The sequence below is a fragment of the Lepidochelys kempii genome, chromosome 11, assembly GCF_965140265.1.
Source record: "Lepidochelys kempii isolate rLepKem1 chromosome 11, rLepKem1.hap2, whole genome shotgun sequence".
Lineage (NCBI taxonomy): Eukaryota > Metazoa > Chordata > Testudines > Cheloniidae > Lepidochelys > Lepidochelys kempii.
Window position 1 is genome coordinate 65,605,961 of NC_133266.1, and position 18,105 is coordinate 65,624,065.

General features: G+C 43.6%; 1 protein-coding gene across 5 annotated transcripts in view; it reads right to left on the minus strand.

The window, feature by feature from the left end:
* ERBB4 (erb-b2 receptor tyrosine kinase 4) overlaps positions 1 to 18,105 on the minus strand; it is a 972,415-nt gene that overhangs the window by 10,545 nt on the left and 943,765 nt on the right. For 3 of the 5 annotated variants that reach the window (XM_073306719.1, XM_073306716.1, XM_073306717.1), the window contains 2 exons: positions 3,922 to 3,969; positions 2,678 to 2,975 (listed from right to left, as the gene is read on the minus strand). In XM_073306719.1, the coding sequence (XP_073162820.1) occupies positions 2,678 to 2,975; positions 3,922 to 3,969 (346 nt within the window). The remainder of the gene's footprint in view (positions 1 to 2,677; positions 2,976 to 3,921; positions 3,970 to 18,105) is intronic. The other 2 variants (XM_073306718.1, XM_073306720.1) reach the window with 1 other exon arrangement.

Consider the following 18,105-nt stretch of genomic DNA (forward strand, 5'->3'; position numbering starts at 1 on the left):
ATGGCTCAGACATAGGTGGGAGGTTTGTCGCAGGACTGGGTGGGTGATTCTGTGGCCTGCATTGGGCAGGAGGTCAGACTAGATGATCATAATGGTGCCTTCTGACCTTAATATCTATGAATCTATACTGGGGTCTATGCCTGCCTCCTCCACCGACTCTCTGTGCAACCTTGTCTAAGTCACTGAAACTCACCACTCTCTCAGCATCCCTACCTGGAAAATGCTAGATTAGCATTACCTCCACTTAAGTCTCCTCTGTACAATAAACCTTTCCACAGTCTAACCCTGTATGGCTGTTTTATTAAAAACGCAGCTATCTGACTGATTAAAAGCTGCCCCGACTGAGGGACAAAGGGCCTCAGAATGCGGAGGAACAAAGATTCTAATTAGCATGGAGAGGGACATAGAAGAGTTCCTGAGCTAGCACTAAACGGAGAGTAGGACTGTGTGAAATTAGTACAAAATGTCAACACTGTGATGTAAACAATACTGAGGGTCACAGCTGAAATGAGGAAAGGTTAATGGCACATGGTGCTCGGGGGGAAGAAGAGGGCTAAGTCACTCTCACACAACGGCACATAGGATTTTCAATTTCCAACAGAAACCCATTAGGAACAAAACGTTAGGAGGCTGGATGGTTGTGAGATACTGCACACCCCTTCTGTAGTAAGGCAACTTTGTTAGCAAGTTCTCTCCCAAGGTCAGAGCCTGTAGCCCTCAGGCCTTGGTTACCATGTGTTAACTGACCTCCAGGGTCTCAACAGCGCTCTGTGAGAAACAGTGTTTCACTGTAAAATACAAAGCACATCAGATGCAGAGAGGTCAGGGTGACCAAGAGGTCAACGGAGCTCTTTGCAAGGTTAGTGGACTGTAAATGGAATTGCTTGGAGGTTAACTATAGGAAAAAGAAAAAACACTGATGGGGGACATCTGCAGTGAGAAATGTCAGAAGTATCCAGTTCATTCAAGTCCAAAAACAGCTGGATAAAATCTGCTTCTTGAATGGATGTTGTCTTTCGTCCTGAAGGATCCCAATGCATCTTATTAGATTATGCACTTAAGAGTGGCATTAAGCCACAGCCCTGGATAGGGGGTGGTGTGCACCTCACTGGGAAGTAGGCACAATAGACCTGAATCTCCACTGCCTTGCACCTAGTGTGTCCTTTACACTCTGGTGTGAGTGAGTGGAGAACCCCGTGCAAGGCAGTGGAGATTCAGGCCGTTGTCTCCAGGGAACAGGGGCCAGGGTAGCTCATGCTGCACCTTTGGAGAGGGTGCAATGTGCGATATTCCATTGTAGCCAAGGATTAAAGAGATCAGGTACATTTAGGATATAGAGGTGAAATATCAGTATTAATTAATGTTATAACAGAGGGCCAAGAGGCCTTAGGTCTGTAAGATATTTAGCTTAGCCAAACAAGGCCACAGGCCTAAAGATATGCTGACATGAGTAGCTAACCAATGAGTGACCCTATGTCACAAGCTGAAACAGTTTCAGTAATAGATGTGTTAGCTGCTGGTATTTAGGAAATGTATATTGCAATGGACCAGCTCAAGCTGGTTAGAAGACTTTGCGGATTTTTGCAGACCTACGTCAGCAGATGTGCTAACCACAAGTTGTTATGGTGACTGAGGGACCTAAATGTTAATGAGTATAATGGGAACTAACAAGTTAACCTGTGGGAAACAGGGCACCTCAAATGTAATGGTGTGTGAAAGCACCAAAGGAAAAGGAGTTGAAACCTTCATAAATACGTATGAACCCCAATGGGCATCAGTGTAACTCATTATAAAAGGTATAAAGCGGCCTGTGTGCTATGGGAGAGGATGCTGAAGATGATGCTGAAGAAGATAATGACTAATGATAATGACTAATGGGTTCCCATTCAGCGGTTGTGAGTGATGACAATCATAGGACCAGAAACTTTGTACTACTTCTCTGTCTGCTGTTGTATTTCACTGTTTGCAGGATTGCTTATCAGCTCAGCGGATTTGTTAATAAAGGGACTTGTGATAAACTGCAATTGTTTCTTGTTTGTTCCTTGGCTCACTCATTCTAATAATATTGGTAACAATCTTCCTGATGCTGTAGCCGCTCACGAGACTGAAACCATATTGACCACTGCAGGCTCAGAGATTAATCAATAATCAGTATAAAAATCTATCAGGCTACACCTTGTTCCAAAGCAACTAATCCCCACTCTCAACACTTCCTTCCCCCTCTCAGGAGGCTACTGTGACTAATCCCAAACAGTCCAATCAGACAATTTATACAAGGTTTTTGACTAGCTCTCTTGAGCCCTGATTCATCAAAGCACTTAAGGACATGCTTAAAGTTAAGCACACACTCAAGTGCTTTGCTGAATGAGGGTGCAGATGAGCAAAGCTCCTTGTGTCCTTTTCACCTCCCTTGGGCAGCTGAGCAGTCACAATCCAGCTCTATATATTGGGCAGTGGAATTCAGCTGCTGTTCAACAGTGTCAGCCACATAACGTACGTTCTTTAGAAACATAGGAAAGTCCACAATAACGTCTCCAATGGAAAACACAGAAGGAATTTAGGTACAGTAGGAACACGTAATTATGCACGCTGGTATTGGTTGTGTGTGTGTGTATTTCAGCCAAAAATTTGTGATTGGCTCAGTCAGATCTTTCACCACAAAATGCTAGCGGTTTACCTGTTTTGGACTTGTCTCGCATCGGAGTCATGTACCCATCCTCATCCAGCTCGCCCCGTTGGCCCCGCTCAGGTACAAACACTGTTGGGTCAGCGCTGTACCTCTGAGTGCCGCTGTCCTCTTGTGCGAGAGCGGCCACCTGCTTCCGTAGCGTACCATTACAGCAAGCGTCGTCAAAGATCTCTGCCGTGGCCCCCTGGATGGCTGGTGCCTCCGGAGTTATGCAGCTAACCGCTCTGTACAGTGCAGGCACTCCTTGTTCTGTAGCAAAGCCGCCACCTCTGTACACAAACTGGTTCTGTGAGAAAGACAAAGTGGTGCAAGAGAGAAGGACAAAATAAAGCAACTGACTAAACACAGATGTGGAAGCTCCTTTGGTTTCACATCAGTGTTGGCTCAATGCTTCATTTTATTGAATGGGCAAAGCCTTGTCTAGGCTGGGGAGGCTTGCCACCATTACAACCTCTGGTGAAGATACACAAAGCCTCTATTTGCACTGGTTGTGCGTACCTGGGTTTCGGCCAGACTGGAACTCCAATAGAGACAATAATGGTTTTGCCAGTTTACACTGATGCAACTACACAAATTGCTGGCCACCAACAGCTGGTAGTAGGGCAAATCCCCAGTCTATACAAGGCTTAATACTGAGATATACAGTAGCAGGGACCATAATGTGTAGTTCTCCTTAACTATTGGGCTGGCAAGAACAAATGTTCTCCTAACAACAAACCTTAAACCTGACCTGGTGGAGACCTTCCTCCAGAGAGGAGAGAAAAAGGCCCCCATCTCTGAACTATCTTTATTCAGAGTGGGCCTGGTTTTGGTGTAAATAAGTAGCAACAGTCAATGAGCAGTCATGTAAATGATATACTGTTTCCATTGGGAACTTCCCATTGGTGCATCAACTCATTGCTTTGGCTCAACCTAATAACGGCTTGTCAGGATGAGCATATCACTTTCAGAATCATGCCAAAACAGACAATCATCAAAACACTTTACCTAGATTGTTTTATGAACTATGATCACCCTTTTGGGATGCATAGTACCATAGAACTCTGGGCTTCCTGATGAATCCAGACTGGGATTAGAGCGACCTTGTATGTTTGCCCAACCTATGTATTAATTCTGGTCATGGTTGGCACTGGAGTAAATTAGGCAATTTATGAAGAGAATAGGGGAGGAAACAGAAGGTTTAAAAAGACGAAAAAAACCTAAAGGATGAAGGTTGATTGTGAAATACTTACTCCTGACATAGGGGCGTAGGCAGGAGGAGGGCTGTGTCCAAGTTCACTCTAATAGGAAAGAAAAATGGAATGATGGATATAAGAAGAAGTCACATGAGCTTATGAACTAATGGGGAAAAACATGCACAACAGTGAAGTTTACTGAAGAGGGGGTCAATTCCAGCCATTCCTACTCAAGCAAAACTTCCAATGAAGTCAGCAAGCCTTCAGTGTTAATGGGAGTATTACCTGAGTAAGGACCACAGGATTTGTCCCTAGTTGATTAAGAATGGGTGCTGCACTGGCTGAGTGATGAGTGTGTCTTGCCAATATCCTTGGTTTAATTTTTGAAAGGACAGATTGTACAGAGAGAATGAGGTATGCACGCAGAAGGCAGGCTCATCCCAGAAAAACACTGCAGAGCAGGGAAGGGTGTGGAGTGCCACCATTTCTAATCAGCCTGGTCTATATAGAGAAAGTTTCCTTTTCCACTCTTATCAACCAGCAAGGACAGGGTAAAAACTATGTACACTTTGAACTCAGGCAGTGGGTGAGCTAAGGTGGCTTTAAACCACCTTTGTGCCCTCCCAATCCTGAGCTGCTCCAGGAGATGGAGAAGCCCTTGGCCTTTTTACGTAGCCCTGGGGGCCTCTGTAAGTTCTGGAAGCCTCTCTGGGGCGTCCTATGGGCCCCAGCATTGCCTGCAAGTTTGGTAGATCTGCATGCTGGGGCCCTGTTCCAGATGTGGCCCCTGCTCCTGACTCACCTCTTCCCCAAACTCTACCCCCAGCATACTTCATATGCCAGGGCTTTTAAGGGACTGCTTGAAGGGCAGTGCAATCTTCTGTAGAACCTATGCTATGGGAATTGGTATAGGGCCTCTTTTCACTGCTTTGCTTCTTTTAACTGCTGTATTAGGCCAGCATGGAAGTGAGGCTCTCACCCCAGGTCTGCACACACTAGAAGCTGGTCAAAACTAATATTTTTGCCATGAAATTTTTTGAAAAAAGGTTTCATTTTAATTCTTTTTTTTTTTAATATTTGTTCTTGATAAAAATTACCGGTAATTGAATTTAGTTGAAATACTTTATGTAGACATTTTTTGTTTTCTTTCCGTGAGGGGGAAAATTCCACTTTTTCTTACTTTTAAAAAAATGTGGCCCATTTTTTCCAACTGGAAAAAGATGAAAAATGTGAGACAAAGTGTGGGGGGGGGGGGCTTTGCATCCAGAAAGTGCACGCAGCGGTAGCACACACCAATATCACAGAAAGTCCCCGTTCCCTCCCCCAGTCAGTGGGTAGGAATATGGAGGGACAGCAACTGGCGGGAGGCAGAAGCAGAAGTGGTCTGTAACCACCTGAACACACTCCTCTAGAGAACCTGGAATCCTGAATCTACCTTTCTCTCATGTCAGCGAACAGTGCAGGTTTATTTCAGTCCCCCTGTGCATATGCGTCATGATATAGTCTTTAATTCTGTAGTGAAAGAGACTGTCCAGGAAGGGAGAGATGTGTATCCCCCAACAGGGCAGTACAGTGGACTAAGACCGTCAACAGCTTGTGAGAATTTACGGGCGAAACCAAGACAAAAAGACAGAATGAAGAACTGGAAAAGGCTTGTCTGCGAAACCGAAATAACTGCTGGTCTGAGGGCTGGATGATGACAAGCAACCATCAGTACCTTTCAGGCCCAGCAAACAAAGCGAGTATTCAGGAGGCGGGACCTACAGGATAGCCTTCTCTCTGCAATCTACTTCAGGACGTGAGGCTTATGACTGAGACGCCTCCAAAATGAGCTATGAATCTCCTCTTTTGTGGGGATCAGGAAACAATACTAAGAACAGCATAGCTGTGAGTGGCTTTTGCAGTAATTTCCTTGAAGAGCTCCTGGAGCTGAGCTTCCAGAGTTGAAGCCTGGATCATCACACTGAGCAGAGGATTGGCCCCTGAATCTGGAGAGCCAAGGGGCCTGGAGAAGTCCCAACGTATGCCCTTGGGAGAACGATTTGAAGGCCGGTGTGTCCAAGGAGCTTTCAGCCCCTGCCTGCTCAAAATGTTGTCTCTAATGCCCCAACAACAGGGAAAGCTGCAGGCCTGGAAAGCTATCTCCCCTTCAGGACTGATTAGGCTAGACTGCTTGGGAGAAACCTGCTGAGAATTTTATCCTGATTTGGAGCAGGGGAGGTTGAAATTATCCTCCAGGGCCAAAACAGGGCCTTTTGGAGCCATACAAGGGCATATGAAGGCAACATTTGGTCTTATAAGTGTGGTGGGTACCCTGGATCTTCAAACAACCCCAAAGGAAAGAAGAAACATGGACGGAGAGGAAGTAATCCCCAACCACTCTACAGTTCCTCTGGGAATAAAATAACGCCGCTGGATGAGCATGGCAGGTGCTCTGGTTGGAGGCTGGAAATGCTTGGCTGTGTTCCTTAAGTCCTTGCCAAATTGCTTTCTACTTCTGAAGGGCAGAGCTGCAGCACAGTTTTGGCTCTGGGAAGAGAGATATCATTTCTGAGCCAGCTGTGGCTGCTGCCAGGTCTACAACAGAGGATGATACAAGCTGCACGGAAAGCACTGTCCAAGGCAGGGGAATGAAGAGGACTTGGAGGAGTCAGCAAGAAAATGCCTCAGTCCCATCCCAGTTGTGTGCAAAAAAATCCTCTCCCTTGAGCAGCCTGAGCTGCAAAACAGTGTGAAATGCAACCTCCAGAGGCATGGCAGCTTCCACCGCTCTTCCATAGCGTCTGACAGATGGCCCAACTTATGGTGCCCATTAGGAAGGCTGATTTGGAGGAGAGTTTCAGGACTTTTGCATCCACCTCTAGGGATATTTGCAATTTGGGATGACTCCTCTGAGAAAAGAGGGGGTTTTCTCACTGTGGCTCTAGGGTTAGCAAGAGGCTTATATACTTATCTGTTTGTCATGAAGGAGTACAGAATAGATTTATAGAGGGAAGGAAGCTACCAGTTTTGCAACTCCTCCCTAAACCTATCTCCACCAAGAGTAAAGAGGAGCTGCTAGGGGAAGAGAAACCAGAAGACACTTTACAAGAGTGTGTTCACGGCAGCAGAGAGACATGCAGTAGGCACTTGAATACAGTCTGTGAGTTGGGATCACTGCCAACCAATCTCTGCAAGCTGTAGGATCTCGGAGGTGGATTTGGGGCACTAGAGTATATCCTTTTAAGCAGGGAAAAAGATGTTGGATACAAGAGGTGGAGAGCTGCTCACTGAGATCTGAACACTACTGGTCTTGCCTGTTCTCCAGACATAATGTCATCCATCAGGCTTTTTATCTTGGGGCTGGGATCTGGCAATGAGACTGCAACTGAGAAAGAGACAGATAAAGGTTTGGGAAAAGATGCTTCCCAACTTGCCAGCTGCTGATCAGCAGTGGCTAGTACTGCACCAGGGAAGAACCAGTGCACTTGAAAGGTAGGATCCTGTGCTCAAAAGAAAACTCTCTTCCTCTAAAATGCTACATTCAGGGAACATTCCTGGCCTACTCCAAAAAGATGGGACAGAGGCAAAGACTGAAGGTAGACAAGCAGGAGTCTGTGGAGAAGGCAGAGGCTTCAGGCAAAACTGATGATTGCAGATTGATCCTTTGTGAATTGAGAACTAGGGAGTGATGATCTCAGAGGGGCACTCTCGGAAACAGCAAGGAACCTGAATCAGGGATAGGAGTTCTCTAGCTATCTCTTCGTGCTGCTTTCTTGTCTTCATCTGTCCTCTGATCATCTCAACATTCTTCCTGCTGTCCAGGAGATTAGAAAAGTGTAAAAGAGTCAGATGCCAGAGGAACGCTGTGTATGAATCAACACGGGGGCGGGGGGTGGGGGGGTCGTATGCCTCTAGGCTGCAGACAGCAAAAAAAAAAAAAAAAGAGTTGAGTCAACAGGAGTCTGTCTGTCAGCTGGGAGGAAACAGGACTTTTTGCTGCCTTACTTGCTTGCAACTGGAACGACTATATTATTCAGTTTCAATGGAATCATATTTGTATAATAGGGAAGGAATACACAACAATACACCTTCTATTTTTGTTTGTTCTAAGATGAAACAACCATGGGTTTGCTTTGCTGCATTAACCATGAATCATGCAGTCATCCCTAAAAGCTCTATACTGTCTCCATATTTTCTTGGCTATTAGGCTTTCAATTAAATATTCGCTGCCTGACCGTAACAAATTAACTGACCCCCTTAGAATAACCCATTACAAGACCCTCTTAGAATAACCCCGTTCCAAGACATCTGGAGGGGACATACCAACATGAATGCAGTTATGGTAGCTTATGCTCATAACCTCTGGTCAGCAACCTTCACACTACACATGCTGCCAAGTAACATCACAGTAATGATGTTTCCCTCATGCATTTCCTTTATCTCGCCATAAATGCTAACCATAGAATTCTCACCATAGACTACTAAACAAGCCTCTGTTCATATCTATTGTTGTCTGAGCAGTTACTTTTTAAATTCATTTTATTTTTTGCCATCATTAAAGCTCTGCAGTCATTTTTCCAAAATAGGAGGCAAAGAGAACAGCTGTGGTGCAAATTAGTGGGTTGAAAATGTGATATAATTGTTGTTTAAATGTTGTTAAATTGCCTCCTAATTACAATGTGATGTCATAATTTTGTAGGCTTCAAAAACAACTTTTTGTACTTCAGAACCGAGCCAACTTGTATTTTATTGTGTCTCTTTTCGTTGGCCAGCAAATTACATTCTGGGGAGGAGGGCGGGGGTGGGTGGCACAGAATACTTTTAATATTTCCAATGGTGAAGTTTCAATAGCTGAAATTATAAATCTGATACAAAATACTTTGTGGATTATTACATTTTTCGTTCGGTTTGTACTTGCATTTTACACACTCGTTGGAAAGAAAAGTTTTAGTATAAGTAGGGTCTGAATGATAGAAAATAAACAGAACTCTATACTGTGCCTTTTCCCTCCGATATAGGGCCTAGGTTTCCGAAAGCGACTAGTGATTTTTGCTTTGCTCCAGGTCCGGGTGCTGAACTTGAGATCCCTCTTGAGGAAGTCTGATTATTGGTGGGCACATGCTCAGCACTTTAAATAAAATTGGCTGATTTTTCAGAAAGTATCTCAAGCTGGGGACTGAAAAAATCAATGGTCACTTTTGAACATGTAGGCTGGACATCTATGTTATATACATCCCCCTAAATTTAAACCCTGATTATAGGTCATAGAGAACCCAGCATTTCTAAGGGTCCATCAGCATCCCTCACAAGGAACATGTGAGATTCCAACTTCTTTGGTCTGTGACTCCATTTCAAGCACAAGGCAAAGTACAACAGGCAAAACATAAAAACAGGCAAAACCATTCCCTCCTTCCAGAGGGCCTTGTGGTATTAAATGCCACAGACATAAGAGCTATTATAACTTCTAACATGCATGTAAAATGAGCTTCAATAAAACAAAGGTAAATAAGACTTTTGTGGGTATTGCTTTGTGTTATTGCTCTCTGTCTGCTAATCTGTTTTCCATCGCCTAGCCTCTGCAATCTCGCTCGGTCAATAGCTCCTCTCTTCATAGCGGGGACAGAATGTTGTTGTGGTGATGCGTTAAAATGTAATGAAAACAAAGATAAACCAGCAGCTCCATACTGGACTCTACACAGCCATTGGAACAGCCCCTCTTCCGCGTCTCCTTTCATTTTACGCTGATGGGATCTTGCCCACATTATCGTTCTGAGCTGTGTTTCTCACACTCCATTTCCAATAGCCCCTTCTGCAGTGCTTATGGGACCCTGCTCACAGCATCTTCCCCACTTCCCTCCCCTAGACCAGGTTGATTGGACACACAGTCTTCTCCAGAGCCGCACTCGGCATCTTTCCGGTGGCAGGAAGTGCTGAGAATCAGTGAGTCTTGACACGACCAGACGAGACTCGGGGTGCTCACCCCTGCACCCACATCCCTTTTATCCCTGGTGAGGGTCCAACATCCCCACGTTTGGTTCTTTCACGCAGCAGCTCTGAGTGCCGCTGGGATGCTGGTTTTCATTGTTGTCAGGCAGGAAACACAAACATTTGATAAGGAAGTTTGCAAAACTGGAGCCACTTCTTGTTATAAATCCGCCCTAAACTCACATTATCCAGGGTGTTTTCGTTACTACAGGGCAGAGTCTGCCAACCTCAAGCTGAGCCAAACCGAACTCTGCAAATAGCCCCACTGACTACAGCAGAGAGACACATACTTGATTTGCTTGACACTCAAACTAGCAGTGTGAACATTGGCAATGGCTCGGGGTAGCCACCTGCGTACAGACCCGGGGAGGTCAGGGAGGCTTGTACTCAGGAAGAATACTTGTCTTCTACAGTCAGCTACATGCGATGCTAATACAATCTTTTAACTGCTTCATTGCCGGACCTCCTCTCCAGTATCTGGGCTGCCACGTGGTTCCAAAGAACACTCAGATGTATATTGTCCAGTGGTCAGGACTAGAGGTGCATTTTGCCTGATATACTTGGCAATTTATGTAGCAGAGAAGAGCTGTCCTGTTGGGAGTTAAACCCCTGCTGAAATCTCTGGCAGGACCGCTGGGTAAAAGTGCTCTCAGGCATCAGGGTTTACGCCCTATCAAAATGACTCAATGAAGGAGCTAGTCAAAAGAGGTTTGTTGTGGAACATTTTTGGACTAAAAATGGCTCTTTTGACCAAAGCAAACATTGTCATTTTGGTTGAAATGTTCTGGGTTTTTTTCAGCAAAAAAATGGAAATTGAAAACCAAAATAATTTATGGGAAAATCTGTAGGGTTTGATTCTGTTTATGGTTTAAAAATGAGTTTGGGGTTTGTTTTTTTCATTCAAAACCCCAAAAATGTTCACAGGAAATTAGGAATTTCTTAAAGGGGATTCTTTAACAGTTCTACTGCATGGTACTCAGAAAGAAAGCCAACTGACCTTAACCGGCACCAGGCTCTTGGAGTTTGCTTTAATAAAAATGAAGCAATAACCTCAGGCTTTGTCTCATAAATCTTTCTCTCATGCTCACATACAAATCTCCCTCCCGCACTTCACTATGCATCTTGGATAGTTATTTACACCTGCACAAAGTGAGGGCAAAGTAGGAGTAAAATACTCCCAACATCCAAATGACAAGATTTCCCACCCATTTTTCACAGGAGTAAATGACTGCACCACAGTGCATGGTTTATATCATCTTTTGCACATGCGTTTTGGACCTCAGACATCCTCGGCCTACCTCTCTTTGTGGAATTCCATGCCAGGGCTGCTTGTACCTAAGAACAGCTAATCAACAGAAACTGTCTTGATAGAAACTGAGTGAGTATCCAGCCTTAAGTCACCAAACTATAGCCTCCTAAATGTACCTGACTGCACAGCTGCTGCTGTAAGCATAAAGATTTCAGCCGTCCACCAGGAATAAGGACAGCTGGTTTATGCCAGTGGATCTGACTAACGTGCTTTGGATACTCTGGTAGTGCTACAGACAGAATAAACAATCCATAGCTGTCCCATCAGCCCAGAGCAAACACCAGATACGTTTCAAAGGAACAGGCTGGTGTTTACAACTGACCCAAACTGAAATTAAATGGAAATTGGAAACCGCTCCCCTGGAAAACATCCACCTCCTCCCAGAAGATTCAGGGCCTCCTTCTGACCACTGAACGAGCCGCTTACTCTGCTCTGGCTTTATACCACCCACAACAAATATATCTGACCCAAAACCAAAAGGAGAAAGGGAAATTTTGTAAAACAAAATTGGTCTATGTAATGATACATATAAATGAATCAATGTTTGTACAATGATAGCTAGCTTTGTAGACTAAGTCTCGGCTTTGAAACACCTTGGTTCCCTGCAGCTATCCCAACAGGGTTGACTCGATTCAACCTGCCAGTCCTTCCAAGGAACATAAATTACGGCAGGTTCCATGCAGCTTACTGTGCATGGGACTTTCAGAGGAGACCTTATAAACCAAGGTCTTGTCTGCTCTTCGGGGACATTAAAGAGTTCAGGGACCTTTTTGTAAGAGGGTGGCTTTGCCCCTTGCTGTTAACCAAACTGGAACAGCTCAAAGGGGTTGGAAAGTTGCTTTAATAGGACAGCAGTGAATTTCCCGTGCAGGGGAAGTCCTGGCTCACAGAGAGCTGGTGCACCAAAAAACAGGAGAGGGACATCAGAACACCTGGTGTTCTGGCAATCACTGGCAGATTCCATGGCCTCTGAGGTTGATCCAATTTACGGTGGAGGCTAACGTGGCCCCAGTGACACCCATGATCCTAAGTTTTAGAATGAGCTGCCCTCCACAGCCTTGCAGCTGGGAGTCCAGACACACTGCCATTGCCCAGCACTATACCTTGTCTGTGAATAAACCAGAAGTGTTTTGCTTCAACTATCTGTTGAAAAGACATCAGGGGAAGTATTGGGAAAGGCATTCAAAATAGGCCTAAACCTTCATACTAACTAATTGGCTTTCAGCATGCCATATTGATATATGCACAAATATTTTTTTCATATAAAATTGACTTACTTTACATTAATTCAGTTTGGGGATCAAACAGGCTGGAAGGAAAGCCAAGGGCCTGTGGGTGGGGGGAGGCTCCATATTCTTGTCCCTCTCTCTAATCCTTCTTTTCAATCCATTTCACTTTCCTCAGGACTGATCCCCTGTCATTCTTTCGCCCATACTGGGTCCTTTGCACTGTACAACGAATGATACCCCAATAACACTTGGCATGTCCCCACAGTGTAGAGGAGAATATGTGCCAGTTTCTAACGACTATAAAAACAGTCTGTACAATGACAGTGTCAAGATGTTGGCCTTGCTTTTATGCAGTGGGTTACTGATGGAACCATAGAGTCTGAAAATCACCCCTTTGTACATGGCTGTTAAACCAAAACTCTGAACTTTAAAGCACACAACTTTTGAAAAGCAGGGAAAGGAAGCTAAAAACACAACGTGCTTGTGATTTGTGATTGTGATATGTTCCCAGCAGAAAAAGCATAATAGACAGCTGATGAGGAGTGCTCATGGCAATCCCCCCCCCCAACCAGCTTCCCCATTCTGTTTTACCCAGTAATCAAAGGCTATTCTGAGCCTCTCAAAATGCCATCAGCCCTCATTGAGAATGAAATAGAGCACATCTCCTCCGAAGCCTTTACAGGAGTAATCATTACAGCGTGCTGGCCTGAACAGGCAGCTCCAATAGATAAAGATGGTAGGTTTTTTTTTAAAAAAAATTCTCCTAAAATCTGAATAGTAACTTAATGATAATCTCTCCATTTTGTTATGCAAAGGGAAAAGAAACCCGTAATTGTGCACTCTTTGTCTCTTAACGCAAAGAATAGGCTTCTTGATGAGATGCTAGGATGATTTAGGGCTGGGAATCTGGTGGCAATAATACTTTAAAAGAAATAGCCATCCAACTGATTTGGATAAAGTAATCATTAGCGTTCTAAATCTAACCCTCCCCTCCATCCTATTCCACTCCATCTAGCTTTGCTTCTTTTTATAGCTCTGATTCTTTTTCGTTATCAGCATTTAACAAATAAGGAAGGCAGCATCTTTACATTGGCTACCAAAAGTCATTTTATACCAAGTGGATATGGCCCTCATTAAAAATATGTTTAGGGGGTATAATCGCTGGACAGACTACATCTCCCATGATGCACCATCATCTCCCCCTTGATGGACCGCTGTGATGCATCATGGGAGTTCCATGGACTCATGGGAGAGGTAGTCCCATTCAGAAGCCCAACCCGTAGAGGAGAACGGGGCAGAAGGCACACAAACAGCAACTCTTATTGAGGCACTTCAGTGGCTTTTCCTAATCAGGTTTTTTTTTTTTTTTTTTTTTGGTTTTCACCTATAAGCCAAAAACTTTAATGTTTTGGGGTATTCAGGGATTTTTGCCAAAAAATGTGACCATTTTCAAAAAACGTGATTTTTGTTTTGGCCAAAAATTTCATTGAGTCAGTTATTTCCTGACTCCTAGTCCGCTGTCCTAGCTCTTGAACTATGCAGAATTGTCTGTTCTGCTTTTTCCAAGACTTTTTTCTGCCCTCCAGCTGGCGTGGGTGTACAGCAATACAACATTGACTACTGCACCTTGACCCTTCCTGTAGTGCTTCAGTGCAACTGCTTCTATCATCCAGAATGATGAGCACGCTGTGCCCAGGCCCCCCTGTTAAGTTCCTGGGCCAGCTACAAACATCCCTTGGTACCAGTAAGGGCTGTATAAGGTATCTGCAATGATGGGACGACGCTTGGAGTGTCAGTGCATTTTAAAGTGAGTGTGTGGTGGAGACTCATACACTTTGTACCATCAACTTGGTTGCCTAGGAGCCACTTGCATTGTAGGCTAAAGTTTCAAGTGAATTTGGCACCCACAAGTCAGGAATAGGTTTTTAAAAGAGCTCAGCTGCCACTTAGGCACCAAAATAAGTGTTCAAATTTCCAAAAACTCAGTATGTTGCGTACTGAACTCTTTTGAAAATAAGCCACATGTATCGTACCACAAGTCAATCTTCTTGGTGCTGAGCACTTTTTAAAAAAATTGGTCCCCATTTAGGTGCCTAAATGGGATTCTTTCTGAACTCTGACCCTCACTGAGGGGTCTAGGCATTTGAAAATCTGGGGTCTGGTCTTTCTGGTCAGCTTCACTCTCTCTTCCAGCTGTGCTTCCCGAATAAAAATGGTTTTTAGAAACTCACAGAGTGCCTCCTCAGTGGAGTTTAGAAATATTTGGCAGTCACTCCCTTTATAGCCATTGACTTTTTTTTGGAGAAGAGACGATGAAGTGAATCAGCTGCAAGTTCTCTTGTTTGTTAACAGAGCCAACAGCTATTCATAGATGAGGCAGATGCGCCGTGATTTTAAACCAGGGACAGTGAAGCTCAGTACATTTCCATTTCTCATGCTGATAGCTTTTGCAAAGTACAGCTGTGGTCCCCTAGACTGGTTACTGTCCTTTGGTGGGAGTGTGAACACATGGTAATTCTAACTGTGGGAGGGTAAGCCCACTGCAAGGCAAGAGCACAGCCGGCTGAGCACATATATATATTAAATTGGTAGCAAATATGTGTCCAAACTAAAAAACCCAGAACAAATAGCCCACAAAACTAGAAAGGTTGAATCTGGAGCTAAACGCTGTGGCTCGGGATCATATATGTCAGAGAAAAAACAAGAGGGACAAGATTAGGGCAACTCTTGCAAGGTGACCTTCAACAGCTAGATACCATGGAGCATGTTAAGAGCCAGCTTCTGATACCTTTGGTCATGCTGTGCCTTTCTCCCTGAGCAGCACTGCTAATTTCAGTAGGACTGCTCATGGAGCGAGGTACTACTTGTTATAAGGCTACGGAATCTGGCACTAAAAATATACCCTGTCGGACCACATGTGTTTTGTTGAGCCCTACATATGAATTTCCCTCTCCTTTTTTTTCGGTCACAAATGTAGCATGTTTTAAAGAGACATTGTAAATTATCTATCTTTTAAGCTACATCAGTAAAACTGAACTGCTTTAATCTAATTTATTTTACATCAGATGTGATGCTTTTTTATATTCTACTCATCCTAAGCAATAGAATTAGACCAGTCAGTTTCAATTTCTGTTTATATGCTATCTGGGTATTAGGCATAAAAACTGTGTTTTGATGTTGGATTTCCAATACAGGTGCTAGAAACAGATACATGACATGAGACATTTTCCAGGGACAAGGAGACAAAAATGACTGAAGATAGTCTGATGACAAAAAACATTGATTAAACTCTAAAATCCATCCAAAACTTCTTAAGGGAGACGCAAAGCAGAAAGAGTAGAGGACTTGGACTAAAAAAACCCAACGCCTTAAAAAGCAGGAAATGGTACCAAAACTAACTGGCAATACCTAAGAGGAGATTCTGGGTCCGGTTCTGTTCAATATCTTCATCAATGATTTAGATAATGGCATAGAGAGGACACATAAAGTTTGTGGACGATATCAAGTGCTTTGGAGGATAGGATTAAAATTCAAAATGATCTGGACAAACTGGAGAAATGGTCTGAAGTAAATAGGATGAAATTCAATAAGGACAAATGCAAAGTACTCCACTTGGTTGCACACACACAAAATGGGAAATGACTGCCTAGGAAGCATACTGCGGAAAGGGATCTGGGGGTCATAGTGGACCACAAGCTAAATATGAGTCAACAGTGTAACTCTGTTGCAAAAAAAAGCGAACATCATTCTGGGATGTATAAGTAGGAGTGTTGAAAGCAAGACAGGAGAAGTAATTGCTCCGCTCTACTCTGTGCTGATTAGGCCTTAACTGGAATATTGAGTCCAGTTCTGGGCACCACATTTCAGAAAAGATGTGGACAAATTGGAGAAAGTCCAGAGAAAAGCAACAACAATTATTAAAGATCTAGAAAACATGACCTATGAGGTAAGACTGAAAAAAAATGGGTTTGTTTAGTCTGGAAAAGAGAAGACTGAGGGGGACGTGATAACAGTTTTCAAGTACATAAAAGGTTGTTACAAGGAGGAAGGAGAAGAATTGTTCTTCTTAACCGCTGAGGATAGGACAAGAAGCAATGGCCTTAAATTGCAGCAAGGGTGGTTTAGGTTGGACATTAGGAAAAACTTCTTAACTGTCACGATGGTTAAGCACTGGAATAAATTGTCTAGGGAGCTTGTGGAATCTCCATCATTGGAGATTTTTAAGAGCAGGTTAGACAAATACCTGTCAGCAATTGTCTAGATAATAATTAGCCCTGCCATGACCTCTTAGGGTTCCTTCCTGTCCTATGATTCTACGATTCTTGGGTAAACAACTTATCTATAGATTTGACTTTATCATTGCACCAAATACTAAAACCACTAATTAGGGACCGAGTAGGGAAATGTCTGGAACATTATAATGTGATGAAAGACATTCAGGATGGATTAATAAAAGGGGTGATTATGCCTAACCAAGTGTTTTGAAGAAGCAAGAGAGCTAATGGAGGGACACCGTCAACATAATTTTCCTGAATTTTAAGAATGCCTTTGATACAGTATCCTGTTAATCTGCAAGTTCATCTGTTATTGTATTGGAGATGAACTACAGCACTTGAATACATAAAGAAATGACACAAACTAGTGGCAAGACATGGAATGGTACTAAGATATTAGGATAAGTTTTGATCACCTATTTTGATTACCAGGACTTGGGAGAAGAATGAATGAAATTGGATGCAAAGTTAAAACAGTTAAGTTCTTGGTTGCATATATAAAAGCATTAAGTCTTGTATGAATCAGAGAGTTCCTGTCTTGCAGTGGAAATGGGGTTAGTAGAGAGAGAAGTCCCATTTGGCAAAAACATTGGCAGTTCTGGTCGGTTTATTATGAAGAAGGTATTGAAGAAATACAGAAGGCAGCATACAGCAGAAGTCAACCAGAACAAAAAGGCAACATGAAATACAGGTTTGCTCTGAACAGTGAGTATATAACACATGGCACCATTTTGCTCAGCAAACCTGCTCCCTGAGCAGAAGAGATTTCAACTAGTCGGTAGCTCTTTAATCTAGCGGGAGGAGGCATAATGAAATCCAGTGGTCGAAAGCTAAAGCTAGACAAATTCAGACTAGAAATAAGGCAAAAAAGTTCATGGTTAGGGGTTGTTAATTATCTAGGGTTGTGGTGAACTCTCCATCACTTTCAATCGTTAACTCATGACTTTTTAAAGAGGTGCTTTAGCTCAAACACAAGTGATGGGCTTGATGCAGAAGTTATGGGTGAGATTCTCTAACCTGTGTTATCCAGGGGGGTCACACAGTAGATGATCACAATGGTTCCTTCTGGCCCTAAAATCTATGACTACAGAGTCATATTGCTGACCATTAGGACAAAGTATGCTTTTCTCTGCTTCATAAATTCCTAGAGTTAAGGCCAGATGGGGCCCTAGCAATCATCTCATCTTACCTCCTGCATAACACAGGCCATGGGACTTCCTTGTAATAATTCCTTTTGCCTCCTGTTACCCTTGCAGAGCTGGCAGAGGTCTGGTAGAAGCAGCTGGCTTCTATTCTGGCTCATGCATCATCAGCAGAAACGTTTACTGAGTTCCACTCATTGAAACTAGTGGGGATGAGTAAGTGTAACTGAGGGCACCATCATAGCCATCTTGTTATTAAAGCCCTCAATGCAAAGGCTGGGAAAAACAACTCCCACCCCGCTTCCTCCTTGCGGGGGGGG